The sequence below is a fragment of the Netta rufina genome (genome assembly GCF_964035555.1).
Source record: "Netta rufina genome assembly, chromosome: 11".
NCBI lineage: Eukaryota > Metazoa > Chordata > Aves > Anseriformes > Anatidae > Netta > Netta rufina.
Genome location: NC_140134.1, coordinates 3,821,309 through 3,838,333, shown reverse-complemented (window position 1 = coordinate 3,838,333; position 17,025 = coordinate 3,821,309). Strand labels below are relative to the sequence as shown.

General features: G+C 33.7%; 1 protein-coding gene across 1 annotated transcript in view; it reads right to left on the bottom strand.

The window, feature by feature from the left end:
- The window catches only part of UNC13C (unc-13 homolog C), a 163,993-nt gene that overhangs the window by 115,508 nt on the left and 31,460 nt on the right, over window positions 1-17,025 (bottom strand). The window contains exons 4-5 of the mRNA XM_084293339.1: window positions 10,456-10,534; window positions 1,099-1,170 (exon numbers count right to left, since the gene is read on the bottom strand). Of these exons, the coding sequence (XP_084149465.1) occupies window positions 1,099-1,170; window positions 10,456-10,534 (151 nt within the window). The remainder of the gene's footprint in view (window positions 1-1,098; window positions 1,171-10,455; window positions 10,535-17,025) is intronic.

The following is a 17,025-nucleotide window of genomic DNA, read 5'->3' as shown; positions in this document are numbered from 1 at the left end:
TGCTTTCTTTTTCTTTGTTTTACACCTGCTGCTTCATTGGGTTACTGCTAGCTTCTGTGTTAGGAGAAATAGTGAATAATTTTTCCATATACATTTTCACCACATCATTCACCATGTAGAACAGACCTTATTTGTTTATGTCTTTCTTGCATTGGAGTGATTTTATGCCTTTCATTATTTATTTATTTATTCTTGACATTGTTCAAATTTTCTGAGCTAGTCTGCCTCAAAGCTGAGTATATAATGAGTTAATGCAGTAGCATAATGAATGCCAGTGTTTTCGTATATATTTCTATAAATTCTTGATATTCCATTTGTCATTTTGACTTGCCTTTGTCACTAAGCTATCTTTTCATAGAAGTCTCCATAACCACAAGAAGATTTATTTTTCTAGTGGTATTAATGATATTAATAGACAGTCAGCTAATGACATTTTTTTCCTCATGCATTAATTTTTTTCTAGTGACGCAACATTTATCTGCCATTTTATAGCCTGGCCATTTGAAATTGTGAATTTCCATGCAAACTTTTGCAGTTAGCTTTAGTGTTAAGGATCAAAATTAATGATTCACGTGAAGTTCTGAACAGCAGTTGGAGAAGGCAAAATTCAAATAGCATAGCACCTGGCTGCATTTGCAGAAGATAATGACAAACCAGTCTTGTCACTGTGGATCAGGCAGAAAATTCTACTTAATAGAATGGAATAGTTCAAATGGAAGGGACCTTCAAAGATCATCTAGTTCAACTATCAACCACACTCCAGGGCTAACTAAAAGAGTATGTTATTTGAGGGCATTATCCAAATACCTCTTGAACACTGACTGACAGGCATGGGGTATCAACCACCTTGCTAGGAAGCCTTTTCCAGTGTTTGACCACCCTCATGGTAAAGAATTTTTTTCTGATATCCAGTCTGAACCTCCCTTAGTGCAGCTTTGTACCATTAAAGTCCCTGGAAGTTTACGCACAATGAAAGAAATGCTTATGCACTCGGCTTTATTCCTTTTGGTTTCTCTAATGAAGAAAATTTCTAAAACACCTTAAACAAAGATTTCTCAATTATTTAAATGAATTAAACCTCCCATTGAAAACACTTACCATTTCTTCATTGTTTATGGAGGTCCGGATGAGCATGGCCATGGAAATACCAGATTTTCGAGCTGCAAGTGTCTGTTTAAAGCAAATGAAAAACTGTTAAAAATTACACTACTAATTCAAATTGTTGAATCTGATGTAAGGTAAGATGTACTATATTATGCTAATCTAATTGGATTAAAGCGTAACAGCAGGAGTTACAAAAACTTTCATTTAATGTTTTCAGCACACAACTTTTAAGTTTTCAACACATAATGGAAGCAAACTTTCCATCATCATTACTGTTTCTATCAGCAGTGTCTAGCTGAGCTGCCATTTCTAATATAAAATCTGTTATTCAGGGTTTGTGACTCAGTTTTTTAAATTACAGGCTGTCACTGGTTTTCCGCTTTGCCAACCAAATTCACATGGTAAAAGGATAGACATCCTGCCCTAATTTGGAAGCTCTCTGTGCCTGCAGCAACATGGGAGATCATTTTGCAGCAGTCTTATAGTTCAAGTTGTTGGTTCTGATATTTTTTTTAATTCACTGAGCATTTTTTGAAGTGCAAATATGTATAAAATGCTACTTGCCTTAAATGAAAAAGTCTTTAAGAAGCCTAAAAGTTTTTTCCTCAAAGACACTTAATATTCATTCATATAAGATGCAGTGTGGCCAGCAGGGCTAGGGAAGTGATTGTCCCCCTGTACTCAGCTCTGGTGAGGCCGCACCTTGAGTACTGTGTTCAGTTTTGGGCCCCTCGCTACAAGAAGGACATCGAGGTGCTTGAGCGAGTACAGAGAAGGGCGATGAAGCTGGTGAGGGGCCTGGAGAACAAGTCCTACGAGGAGCAGCTGAGGGAGCTGGAATTGTTCAGCCTGGAGAAGAGGAGGCTCAGGGGCGACCCTATTGCTATCTACAGATACCTTAAAGGAGGCTGTAGTGAGGTGGGGGTTGGTCTGTTCTCCCACGTGCCTGGTGACAAGACGAGGGGGAATGGGCTAAAGTTGCGCCAGGGGAGTTTTAGGTTGGATGTTAGGAAGAACTTCTTTACCGAAAGGGTTGTTAGACATTGGAACGGGCTCCCCAGGGAAGTGGTGGAGTCACCATCCCTGGAAGTCTTTAAAAGACATTTAGATGTAGAGCTTATGGATATGGTTTAGTGGAGGACTGTTAGTGTTAGGTCAGAGGTTGGACTCGATGATCTTGAGGTCTCTTCCAACCTAGAAATTCTGTGATTCTGTGATTTGCTGTAGCACAGTACATACAAAAGGACTCAAAATAAAGTAGTTTTTAATGTACAAGAAACGAGGAAATTATCTCTTCCTATCTGCCATATATGTCTAATTTAAATGGGTCCCTGAGAATTAATTAGAGGGTATAATGATTAAAAGTTAAAAGACTCTAGGAAAACAAGTTCTATGTGCTTCCCAAATAATATCTCTGAATATCACTTTTGCTATCAGTAATCCCTTTTGTCTGACAGAAATAAGTTAAAATTTATTCCAATTTACCAAATATTAACCATAAAAATAATAAGCAAATATTCCTATATTTTACCTGCAAAATTGGGCCCACAAATCCTTCCCCCTTCTCTAAGTCATTCCAAGTCTGTCTTTATACTTGTACTGTATCTGTTATTCCCTAAACCAGCTTCTTTGTCATACATTGCTGCCCTCACAGTCTAGCAGCGTAAGGTTGATCAGTTGTGCCACCACCACCCACTGACCATTAAATCTGTTGTTGCCTTTGTTGTGAGGATATAGATTTTCACCTTGCTGTGAAACCGGGTCTCTGTAGTCCACCATTATACAGCTATTACAGCAGAAGTTTCAATGACATTTTACATATTACAATCTCAACTTTGGTAAATACATATTGGGTCAGAATCAATTTGGGCTCATTTTGGGCAGAGGAGCTGAGTCATTAGTCTTTTGATGGAATGAGAATTCCAATTTCTTCCCACTTAATAATCATAAACAATGACATAATTTAAATAGATTTTTGTATTTACAGATATTAAGGTTGTTCATTTTACTTTTAATTTTTTACTTTCTCCTGAGAGCACACCAATTCAATTTTCATTGTTTCCTGTAATAACTAATAAACTTGCAGACAAACATAAAATTATTAATCTTATGAAACCAAGTACAGGGTAAAAAATCATCCTTGGAACAGAATGATTTGATTTGATTTGTCATTGTCCATTACAGTTAATGTGGGATGCAAAGAACCCCCTTTCTTCTTTTAAACTCTCAACAATTTCCCAAGCCTATGACATTAAATTGCTATCAGTTTTCCTGATTATTTTCTGATTCCCATTATTAGGGATTAAAGATTTTTGTTTGCTTCTCTGTAACCATGAATTGCTTTGATTTCTGTAAATACGGAAAATCCCATTGTTTTATGCCAGTGAGTGGTAAAGTAAAACGGAAGAGAACCCAGCTTTTGCTTTTTGCTTTTGCTTTTTCAAGCTTTCTGTGACAAAACTGTATGCTACTGGAACCACATATCAAAGTGATAAATGGTAAGCAAAATAAGAACATCAAGAAGAAAAGTAAATTTTCATAATCAGTAGAACTATAGGTTAAAAATATTCATATTAAATACACTTATCTTCTGATCCCTCTTGAAGCATATATCTCGAAGTCTTGGAAAGTAGCCATTTATATGCAGTATATTACTTTTATAGTTTTGACCTCTAATCTTCATGTCTGTTATACTTGGAAAGTGGTTTGATCCTTTTAATTCTAAAAAACACAGACCAAGACATTCCAAGCCATAGAGCATGTGTGGACTATTTATCAGGACAGGAGTACAAGGAGGATAAGAACATTAACCTTGATTTTAGTGTAGTGAATGATACCATGTTCTGTCCTCCAGCAATCTATCAGTCAATGCACAGGAGTCTGCAGAAGAACTACAGTTACATGCTACTGGTATAAGTCAATGAACAGATACTATTTCTGGTGAGAAAAAGCAAAGTAGGGAAACAATTTTGACTTTGCCGTGTGTCCTTGAGACACACATCTCCAAGGTTTATGCCTGGAATCACATAATTTGCCATTTTGCTCTTTAATCAGAAATGTGTCTAAAATCACAGTACAGTGTCCTATTTGCAATAACAAAGACTAATAGGAAACAGATAATTAGGCTGTTCTTCATAAACTGTTTTATCATTTTGGGACACAATAGAAAGAAAGTGATATCTAGAGGGATTTGTGAGAAACCAATGAAGTTAACAGCCATTATAGATTAAATTTACTGGACTGTCTCCATTTATATATTACTGTCAGAATAAACTGCATCTTCAAGAGAAAACATAAATAAAATGTTTCTGTTCTGAAATACTGTAGCTGGTAATAATTCAATGCTTGAAGCATTGAATAAACAGATCAATGTCTTTTCTTAAAGATGAAGCAAGAAGGAGAGAGTACATTTCAAGGAGGAGTGGAAAGATACTGCTAGACTCATTTATGGAAAACAAGGTGACTGGTTATGAATGTAGCAAGAAAACATTTTCCCCTACTGTCTTTTTTATTTTATTATTTTATTTCTCCTAAGTACTAGCAAGGATGAAAGGTAATTGCAGCTAACCATTTGAAGCCTGCAGGGAGGAGGTCCAGATTGCCAGAGCATCAGAACAGGGTGAGAAACATTGTTTTCCTTTAACAGGAGACAAAAATTGTCCAGCAGTTTATAGTTGCTTACCCTAACAAATTGACATTTAGATACTATCTCATGTCTATTATTATATGGGAATTTGAGCTGAAGAGTGTAAAAGGCCTCTCTGTAGATATTACTGCATCATGAGCGTATTGCCAAAAGGTTATAAAAAAAACAACATGGAGTGATAAAGCAGAACATAACCTATCTAATTTTTAAATGTTCTTCCAAATCCCTGACATAGGATTTAAAATAGCTTACTGTCCTTTGTTCTCAAGTCTTTTTATACCCCCTAATAACTTGTAACTACACTATCCCATCTATTACCTCCAAATTTGCCTTGACAGCTTAAATAAATTAATTAATATAATTAGAAATCATTCTAGCAAAATCAATGAAATTGTAAGCATAATCACAAAATGATTAAATTCAAGCTACAATTAAGTGAAAAATTTTGTGGGTGAAAAACAAGCCACCTGCTACGATGGAATAAAAGAAAGCTGTGTTTTGAGCAGCTAAAGTGGAAGGCAGTAAGAATCAGGTAAGCTAGCATTCTACAATTGTTCATGAATGCTGACTGTGGCATGCAATACTCATTCCCCTGTTTTATGACAGTTTCAATTTTGTGGATCATCTTTTCCTTCACATTTTTCTTAATATTTTTTTTTAATAATATTTGTTACTGCTTTATAAATACTATTATTTTTAAAAGGTAATTAAAAAGTTTTTCACTGGAGGAGATCCTGATAAAAAATTAATTTTCTACATTTAAAAGCTGCACTATTTCAGAACTATTTCTGTTAGAACAAATATAGGTAATTTGTCACTTTAAGGATCTAGTCTTCAGTATTTAGAAATGGATTTCTACTCTGGTGCTGTGTGGGGCTGGAGGGGGAGGAAAAAAAAATCACTTGAAGGGAAACAAGGTATTGTTTGCCACCCAGGGAATTACTTACCCCCTTTTCCATAATTTTCCTATTAAAAAAATTGATGTCTAATCCTAAAATGTTCAACACAACTGCACTATTAGGCCCAGAAAAATATTTATAAAGGAAATGGCAACTCAGCTGAACTACCAAATGATTACCGGTCAGCAGTGTAATAACATTTCCTTCATATTTGTTTTCATAGCACAGACACAAGAGCATGCCTTGTCCATTCTGTCATATCTTTCTGAATATTAACATTAGTCAGAAATGACATGAAAAGCAATAAAGACAAACAAGTTCATCAAAACCTTCCTAATGTGCCTACAACTAATTTTTAATTCCTGGAACACATCATAAGCATTAAAATAACAGAATGTAATTATATTATTATGATTGCCATTCCGTAGAATTAAAAGAAAAAAAAAAAAAAAAACGCCAAGAAACTCATAGATTCACAACTGTTATTTTTATTATTCATATATTAAATTGATATTATGGATATTAAATATTTAATTCATTTTGACTATTAAAATTAATTAGTTAAGAAAATGTTCTGCAAACACCAGGTTTATTGCAAATAGTTAAAATATTTAATTTTTATCAAATAAGCATTCTGGAAATATACAAACTCCAAGAATTCTGCAGTTACAATTTACACGAGTGCCTTCAATCTTAAAAGAGTATAAACTGCTTTAATTGAGTTTTAGTCTCTGCTTCTGCTTTAGCTTCTGCTGTGGAGACATTTACATAAATAAAAGTATCAGTGGATTATAATTTTAGCTGACATGGGCATTTTCTTCTGGTGTGTTCAACAGCAACCAAGATTCACAAATTCTTGTGCTGTTATGATCAAATGATAGAGCCAAGTAAAAATGCATTCATGAATAATCAGAAAAAGATATTTGCCTAATTACAGTGATTAAACTCTATAAAGTCACCTTTAAATCAAAAGAAACCAGGAATTTTCTAGTTTTCAAAACATTTGAAATGACATTAGAAGCAAAGATTAAAGCATAATGAGATGGAAGAATAGAGTTAGCTACCTTTGTCTATGACTGGAGAGACCACACCCCTATATGGTAATCATGAGTTGGTTCATATAACTTCCACTACAGTTATTATTATTCCTCTGTCTGGTTGAACTGAGATTTATTTATTTATTTATTTATTTATTAAATAGAAGTCAGTGATTACATTAGCAAGTGCACTATTTATTCATTTATTTTATTTATTTATTTTTCCCCTGGTTCACTATTAAATGCAGGTAAATTTTAGCTCTCTGTATTGTTATTCAAACCTGCCTGAATGATTACTTTCATCATCTTTCCATCCTATAAGGTATATTTTACTAGAACTCTAACAATGACTCGTAGTGAAACTTGTGAATTCAATAAAGAGAACTGTTGCTGTAGATGGATTTTGGCTGCCTTATCCTCTTCTAATGACTCAATCCAATAATACACAAGGAAAGTAGAATTTAGTATATTAGGAGAGGGAAAACTGGTAAGGCTGCTAATGTTATTATTAAAAAATATATTTTTGCACTACTCTGGGGCACAAAAGGACATCACAGGATACATAACATGACAATATTAAGGAAATGTCACAACATTATCTTGTTAATATTTAAGGAATACACAAATGTCTAGGCAAGCAGTTACAGTTTTTTAAAATATTAGCCAGCAATATCAGGACACTGGGTAGTCCTAAGACTTAGTGGGAGTCACTGCCTACTCAACAATATCTCATTTGGAGTAGATACTTTAAGTAAAATGTTAGGTCTTAATATTTCTTAGTGTTCATTTTAAATGAAAATTAGATTTTCCAAAATATGAAGTTATGGAAACAAAAGGGAGTCAAAGATACCATCTTAAGAAATTGTATATTATTTTGATAAAACTGAGGTAACATGCTGAAAACATGCAAACTAATGCAGAGAAATGGAAGTACAAAGTGATTGGGAATAAAAGGAGGGACCCTTTACTGACACTAAAATCAATGGAAAGAGAAAATATTTCCATGTGTCATTGATTAGTTATCAGGTAAGATTACACCATAGTACATAGGAGGCTTCAATTGCTTTGGGAAATCTATCTCTTGCAACAGAGATCAAATAATTCAAGCTGGTTGAAATGCTTATTCAAAGCAGGGAACAATTCCAACCCCTCATTATCTAGGTATCTTCTAAGGTTGTTCAATTCCATATGGGAACATCACGATTGAGTCCTAAACAATCTTTTTTTCATCATTAGAAAGAAGAATATTTGGAATACATAAGTTTTTTACATTTTTTTTTCCCTAATGATTTTGGCATATATGATATGAAGGACAAGACATTTACAGAATCCATAACTTAATTTAGGATTAAATTCTTGGTCATAAAACAGTTTTTCTGTTTTGCAATGAAAGGCCAGCATAAATTGGGACATTCATTAAATACCTGAGGCTTATAATAAACATTTTAGAACATTAAGCAATAGAAAAGCACTTACCATAGCCTGAAAAATCCAGCCGCAATATGAAAGAGAGAATGTTAATAATTTGTCAGATTTATTAAAAAGATATCAAACAGTATCTATTTCACTGTCAAAAGAAACTAGCAATCATTTCAACTAGTAGTATTTCTGTTTGTGAAACAGCCATATAAGTAAATATAAAAAACATCATTTTCAGTCTATCGGATCCTAGAAGGACTTGAGAATTAAATTTCTGATTTAAATGAGGTATTTTTGAATCAATCTAATAAAAGCTCAGAGCTCAAAGGAGATTGCTTAGAATGCACAAGCCTTCATATACAAATAATATTTCAAAGATGATGGGGACCTACACCATAAGTCTGAAATAAATTCCTCATATCTTGGTAAAATTGTTTTAGATTTACGGCTGCAGAACTGAGATGTAATATAAGTTACTATTTAAAAAAGCATACAGTTAAAAAGTTATTGTTAAGAGTCAAGCTATATGTTTATAACGATTAAATTCCAGAATAAATTTCAATTGAGATATTCAGATTTACCTAACTTTAATTCCTACTTGTTAAAGCTAGAATTATTTCATGAGGAGTTATCCCTAAATGACTGGATACAAATGTGGTAATCATTACCTTTGACATATTTGAATATTAAAATGCAAGTTTTATTCTATCCTTTCAGAAAGTGAATGTTCTTTTTTGTTTCATTCTGATAATGTATCATGTTTTTTAAAGAAAGGGATTGTTAGGATTCTGATGGTTTTAGCTTATACTAAGAAACATCTATCTGTAAATAACTCCAATGATTAAGGATAAAGCAAAGTTCTATATATTATGTGTAAATGCATAACAATATGGCTGTAAATTATACTTGTGTAATACAATGTACCATAGGTTGGCTGCTGTCAAAAAGTTTGTTTTAATGACTGCAGGCTCTACTACATTATAAATTGCAACTTTCAATTTATTTTAGAAGGAATTCTAACCTAAAACTGCTGTTATGTTTTCTAGTTGTGATGCATTTATAGTGTCATATATATCATGATATAATAACTGAGCAGAGTGGCCAAGAAGACACTGAGTGATAACTTGGTTAAGGCTGATCTTTTGAAGACAACTATATTAATTTACTTGGGCTGACTCCCCTTGACTCACTCTTCAGAGAGAAACTGGTTTGGGGGCTCGCTACCACCAGAGACTAAACATGTATTTTATTGAATTATGACTTCTGCACTTAAATTTTAATATTTAGTTTTACTTTTGAGATTCTACTTAATCTCACTTATAGTGGAAGTCAGAATAAATCTCAAAGGAACTTCCATTCCTTTCAAATTCTGAAATTTATTTGCCCAAATTGTTATTACCCATGACTGCTAAAATATCACACTTTGTAGTGAAAGTATGTTAAAATCTTGGAAACATGCATATTGAAGTCAATGTTATTTTTCTAAAAACATTTTTTCTGGTATCATGATAAATGAATTCAGTCAGTATCCCAAGCACTCAAGAACACCTGTTTTCATAAGCTAGTTCAACATGCACATTATTTGATTTCACAAATAATATCTAAATATTCATTGAGATATTCAGATTTACCTGGTGTATTATAAGAACTGTATCATTGGCTTTTACTGGTCACAAACCATTCTATTGAGATACTTTTTCCTCCCATAAAATAATTAATTGTAGACAAATTATCATTCACATGTACAATTACTTGGCTCTGGTGAGGCCGCACCTCGAGTACTGTGTTCAGTTTTGGGCCCCTCGCTACAAGAAGGACATCGAGGTGCTTGAGCGAGTACAGAGAAGGGTGATGAAGCTGGTGAGGGGTCTGGAGAACAAGTCTTATGAGGAGAGGCTGAGGGAGCTGGAATTGTTCAGCCTGGAGAAGAGGAGGCTCAGGGGCAACCCTATTGCTCTCTACAGGTACCTTAACGGAGGCTGTAGCGAGGTGGGGGTTGGTCTGTTCTCCCACGTGCCTGGTGACAGGACGAGGGGGAATGGGCTAAAGTTGCACCAGGGGATGTTTAGGTTGGATATTAGGAAAAACTTTACCGAAAGGGTTGTTAGGCTCAGGGAAGTGGTGGAGTCGCCATCTCTGGAGGTCTTTAAAAGACATTTAGATTTAGAGCTTAGTGTTACGGTTTAGTGGAGGACTTGTTAGTGTTAGGTCAGAGGTTGGACTAGGTGACCTTGGAGGTCCCTTCCAACCTAGATGATTCTGTGATTCTGTAATTACAATACTAGTTAAAAGAAAGATCCAAACAACTGACTAATGAATCAACACTTTCATGCTGTCAGAAACAACTTACCACATCTCGAACAATTGGAAAAGATTTCTTTCTGCGCAGGTCTGGCATGCTATCAATTCCGTATAGCCCACAGCCAGCTCTGTAGGAGATGAAATGGTAAAGAAAATAAAATAAAAATCTGTGGCTTACAAGCTTGCACTCTTTAGAACTGCTTACAATATCTGTGTTTACAGTTAACATAAAAATTAGCAGTCATCACAATCATCAGCTAAAGAATGTAAGCTCTCTGATTATTATGAAAAAGTAATGAGTGTTCTTGGTTTGCCTGTATGTTTTACCCTGGCATTCTCTCAAAGCAGAGAAAAGTAGCAAAGTAGCTGAAACATTGCCTAATACCTCCTAACACTTTTTTTTTTTTTTTTTTTTTTTTTTTTTAATATATCATGGATTTGAAAGGTGTAATGGTAGCTTTCCATCCAGAAGACTTGTAAATTTGTAGTTGAGATATACAGCAACATTTTACAGGATATGTTGTTGTTTTATGTTTGGCATAAGAGTTATAATTCTAACTAGACACATAATCAGATCCTGCTATATCATTTTTCAAGATCCAGCATTTTCCCTGCCAAAATCCTTTGGTTTGGTACTGTCTCAAATACCTTTTCAGTTGTTCTTTTATTTCTCTCTTTCTCAACACATAAACCAAGAAGTTTTGCAGCAAATATCTTCACATCTTCAAGTTCTCATTCTATTTATATACAGTTATGGATGGAAAGGAAATGTAACTGAAATTAGTGATAGAATTTTCACTTCCTTCAGAAAGGTCAGTACTTCATCCTAAATTTCTTCTCCTGTCTTGAGGATTAAAACCCTCCCAATAGTAGAGTTGACAAATTCTTTATTTCTTCAACTCAAGACTGTGGCCAATGATTCCTGTTGGATATAATAGATGTTACAGTCCCACAGCTGCAGCTAAATAGAGTAGGAATTATGAATCAGAAATATCGGCTGCCAGAATTTAGAGCCTGACATATTGATAAAAACTGAAATCAATGTTGGATTAGTATACTAGTATGATAGACTGTAAACTGTTCAGGGACAGAAATATCTGCTACTCTACTACTATTACCTTCAAACTGCATCAACACAAGCTGACAGAACTCCTAAATTGGAAATCCAAATGATTTTAGTGGAGAAAAATACATTAATAGATGTTAGAAAGAAGAACACTAACTTTGACTTGAGTAATCTCTGAATACAAACTGTTGGGAGACTAGAAGAGTATTCTAAGGAAATATCAGTTTATGCTATGCTTGCTTTTTTTCTTAGAATTTCCAGCTTATCTGCTTTTGACTACTGTCAGGAAGAGCAGGATACTGGGCTAGATGGACCTTTGGTCAGAAGCTGCATTGTTGTTCTTTGTATGGTGTATTTGCTTGTTTGTTTTTAAGTCAAAATATACCATAAATTTTCACTCTCACATAGAATAAAATGGGTTTCTATTTGGTCCCAGTACTATTCCACAGGATTCTGGAAGAAATTGGCACAGCAATAGACTAGCAATATTTATTGATGTGCTTTACTTTCAACAGATAAAATTAAGCACGTTTGCTCCCTTGCAGTTTGCTTAATAGGAGCCTTGAAAAGTTCAGCTTCTGTAAATATTAACTGAACTGAAAGATTAGAGGAAAGACACTGAGAAGAAAAGTAAGATGACATCATTTAATATAAACTTTTGGGGATATTTGCTCACCTTCCATTCAATATTTCCAAAAATGTTAAGTTCTAATCAAACTTCATCTTTATTTTGTGCTTCCTCTGCACCACCCATTCCATGTACTACCACTTTGACAATACAGCCTTATGACAGGACTTCTGGGAAAGCTGGCAGGATCAATGAATATCTATAATCTAATATAAGAGAGAATTGGGACTGTGGTGCCCAGAAAGACTCCACTCAGTTTACATACTGGTCATCCTGCTATTAACTCTTCTGTGTTTGGAGGTTTCTAGAACATGTGTATGTTCTATGACATGTTATTATGGACAGATCCATATTCTGATCTGCAGAGGAATGCGGGTGCCTTCTTTTCAAATTCCTGTCTCGAAGAAATGTTATGCACAAGCACAGCTACACTGTAAAACAGTGATGAAATGAACAGAGAAAATCTACCAGATCCACCAAATCTACATAGTGAACAAAATAGAAATAGAAATAAAAAATGCAAAAGGAGTTAAGAAGATATCCTTAATATTAAAGGGATTATTATTATTAATTATATATATATTTTTAAGAGAACAAAGCTGGAATAAAAAATAAACTTATAAAACACAATGTGTAAACAAATATTTGGGGCAAAACCAATAGGTATCATGACATGGATATAATCTGTGCTGTGGATGTGAGAGATCAATTAGCATCAAGGGAATTGTTAACTGTCAAAACTAATACCAGAAAGTAATGAGTCAGAAAATACTGCTGCACTCTCCAGTCCCTGAGATTGTATTAGTCTGATGAAGCACTCGTCATAGCTGCCAAACACTAAAGCTCAAAAGTTAGATGTTACACATTTGGCTCTGTTGACACACAGGTAAATTCCATAGAGGAAACAAATTCCTTTTCTCATATCCTGTAATAAACAAAGACTCTCTGAGCATTGTTTCACATGTGAATTTTTAAAGACTAAACCTTTTTAAAAGACTGGCAGATAACATTCATGATCATGTATACATTCACTTAATCGCTTTAGTCCAAAATACATGGAAGGTCCTCTATAAAAATTTCCTAATATTAACATTGAGACATGCAAGACCTGATCCCCACAAATCTACGGGCTTAACTCAAAAATCTATGGAGTCAAGAATCTTTCTCCACAAATTCAAATAGGATTGAGATTAAACTCTATAAGCTCCATATATAGCTCTCCCAACACCATCAACCAGTTAGAATTCAAAGATCTTTCCTCTATGAGTATCAATAACTTAGTAATCTATTTCACATGGTGCCAAACTTAGATGATGAAAATACGTCTTTCAAATAAATTCTACATGTATTAAAGTGTCTCCATAAATTATATCATATCATAACATTAGTTTAAAACTAACAAACTAATTTCACAATCATATCACAAAGCAACTAGTTTCACATAGCTGGTAAGAGACTAAATTATATTTCTTAGCAGAAGAACTTTTGGTCTTCAAAAGCATTTCTGTTCTTTAGCAAAATCTTGCTTGACAATGAATTTTTAAATTTTATCTTGCAAAGAAAATAATATATATAGTTTACATATATATAGTTTATAACATGGTTCCAAAATAAAGACGAACTGATGCTTCCATCCTTAAGTTGTATATTGTTACAAACAAACCGACCAACTAGCAGAGACTTGGTAATGGATTAAATTACCTGACCCTAAGCAAGCCAATCAAGCTCAAACCCTTTACATTACACTTATGTGGTGTTCTGTGGGTAATGCTCTGATTACAGATGAGAGTTTCCTATTATAGAGGCTAACTGATGTTTTTCCTAGGGATATGAGCTGCTATTAAGATACATGATGCTTATATATGATCCATACTGATCAAAACAAATTAAAGATAAGTGCCACAAGGCACAAGACAACAGAAAGGTAGAGTTTTAGAGTTTTCTAGAGTTCTACCAAGTTAAGACTTGCCTACTACAGAAATATTATTATTATTTATATTTATTTTTAACTAAACTGGGAGCTGGGGAATTCCTAGGTTCAAAATGTCACCCAAGAGATGGGAGAATAAATGAATTCATTGCCAGTATTCTCCAGCAAGGGAGAATCCAGTCCTGGTAGGGTTTTCTAGAGAGAATTGGAACTGTCTTACACTTACATTTGGTGTCACAAAACATTTTAAGATAATTCAGATCATGCCGGTCTATACTTAAATTATGAAGAAAAATTCTCTCCAGAGATAACTGGATACTTGAGTTGTCAATTAGATTTTAAAATAAGTCACATGAAAAAAACATTAGAATAGATCCTTTCCACTTAATCACAGCAGCAACAATACCCTATTTAGTCTGAAGCTGCCAGTGTTCATCAGGTCCTCACTGTCCAGAGAAGTGAAATTATTCTTTCTTCCTTATTACAGGTAAACATAGGATTTGAAAGCTATAATCAAAACATCTAAAGCAAACCCTTATGAAAACAATAATATCTTCCAATAAAACCTGATTTTTCTTCTAGACTGGCAATCTAGTTTAGTAATTCAGATGCAACTTCCAGTAGTAAAACATGCAATCATTTCTGCTGTGTAACTGGTAGGCAGCCTGCATGGGAAAGAGCGTGATGTGTGTGTATGTATATACACATACCTTTTTTGGTACCTCAAATACATTTTCCTTTCAGCCCATATTTTTACACAAAATAAACAAACACACACACACAAACAAATCAGATCCTTTACTAAGCTATTCAAAACTCTCTATTTGGAAACTATCATTCTTGGCATGATATCCCCTACAGCCTACCTGATAGACTTAATTGTCCAAAAGAAGATATGAGAATATGGGGAGAATGGAACTACACCACACATCTTGACTAGCATTTTGATTCACTTCATATTTACTAATTTGCTCTCAGAGACAGTAATTCTTGCTCATTTCCATTAATATTCATAAGCCATAAAAAAGTGATATGAAGCTGTACTGTACTAAGCAGCATAGACAACATTCAGCTGAGTATCTTGTCTCAGCTGAGACACAGAAATTCCCATTGCAAAAGCTGTATCTGTTGGTGGAGTGGAAATTCAGTGACGGTAAAAATGTAAACTTTAGGATTCAGCTTTCTTAAGTTTTCTTGCTAAGCAACATTTTTAGCAACATGGATAAATTTTCATAATTACAGTTATGAAATAGTAATTTCTAGAGTCACAAGATAAATATAGTTCCTTTTATTTTTTATTTATTTTATTTTTATTTTTAAGAATCTCTGGCTTTGAAAACTATATTGTTAATCTTCACAACCTGTGGAGTTATATTTTGAAATATATTTCATTAATTATAGAGAGCAGGGAAGATTATTTTATTTTTTTGTCACTTTTTCCCAAAATAGTCCTTAATATTCAAATTCAAATTCCAGAGAAGAAACAAGCAAGCTGTTTTCTGTTAGTGCAAAGATATATAGTGCCTTGATAGAGACACAAAAAACTGCAAGCCAACAAATGAATACTAACAAATTACTTTAGACATCTAGTACTTCTATAGTGTTTTCCAAAGTCAGATTAAAAATAATGGCTGTTGTATTAAGGTAAAATTACAGATCAGCAGTTTGATTACTTACGTAATGTAGACCAATGAAAGCAAAATGGCTAGCACTGTTTACAGACCAAAATAACAAAATATATTGCTATTCATTTTCATGAAATACTTTGGCCTTTAATGTTTGGATATAAAATCTTAGTTAGTTCTGCTATGTTCTTAAACAAAAACATATATTTCTATTATAAAACAAAACCATACAATTAAGGGGGGGGGGGGGGAAATCTCATCATTTGAATTATTGTTTGTAACATAAATTTTTACTATATAACTGAATAGGGGAAAAAAAAGAAATTTGAGGATAAATATCATCTATCGTCATCACAAAAAAATGTAAAAATGTGATGTTACTCAGGACACCTTTCACTTTGATTTTTAAGATAGACTGACAAGACAATGCTCTACTTCACAGACTCCTAGGTTGAACAAAACAGAGAATGTAATAAGAAATTAAAATGGTTTAAATCAGTTTCTTTGGTAATTTTTGTATCTGTCTATCTTGATGGATTGCCTCGAGGGAATCAAACACCCACCTTTGAGTAAATGCTAGCTAGCCAGTAAAAGCTATGCTGAAGACAAACAAAAGGGTAATGTTTAAAAGAAAGAGTAGTAGCCTATTAAAAAGGTATAACAAGTAAAGTTATTGCTAGGAACGTAATATTTAGTGCCTGCATAAAACCCCAAAATATTTCAGCTATTTGGAAGAAAATACAATGTCAGTAAACAGAAGATATAGATAATGTGTGAATCTGGTGCTGCATCTGTATGGAAGTAGAGCTTCATTCTCACTTATGCATCTGCAAATGCATCTACAAAAGGCAGAATCCCTGTTTTTTCTTATTCTTTTTTTTGTTTTTCTTGTATTATTATTAATATTTCCTGTATGTACATAAGAGTTCCTAAAAGGAACCAAAAGAGTAAACATAAAGATCACATCTCACATCTGGAAGCCACTTAAATTAAATATTTACAGTATTATCCATCAGTGCTTTCTTCTTATATACTGTACATAATTCTAATGATATTTTAAATAATGTTCATTAAACTAATCACTGCATCATGAAGAATACTAATGCCCATATGTGGTTGTAATGCCTGGTAATGACCTTATCCTTTAGCGATATGGTACCCCAAAATTATTTTATAATTCAGAGCAACCATGGTATTATAAGTAACTCTTAACTGTCAAGCAATCAAAAAATAAAACAAACTAACAAACATAAACAAACAACCCAATATCCAGTTCTCTTTCTTTCTCCAATTTTCTCTTTCATACCCTTGCAGTCAGTTCTGATTCTATTCTGAAAAAAGAGTTTGTCTTTATCAAAATAAATAAATAA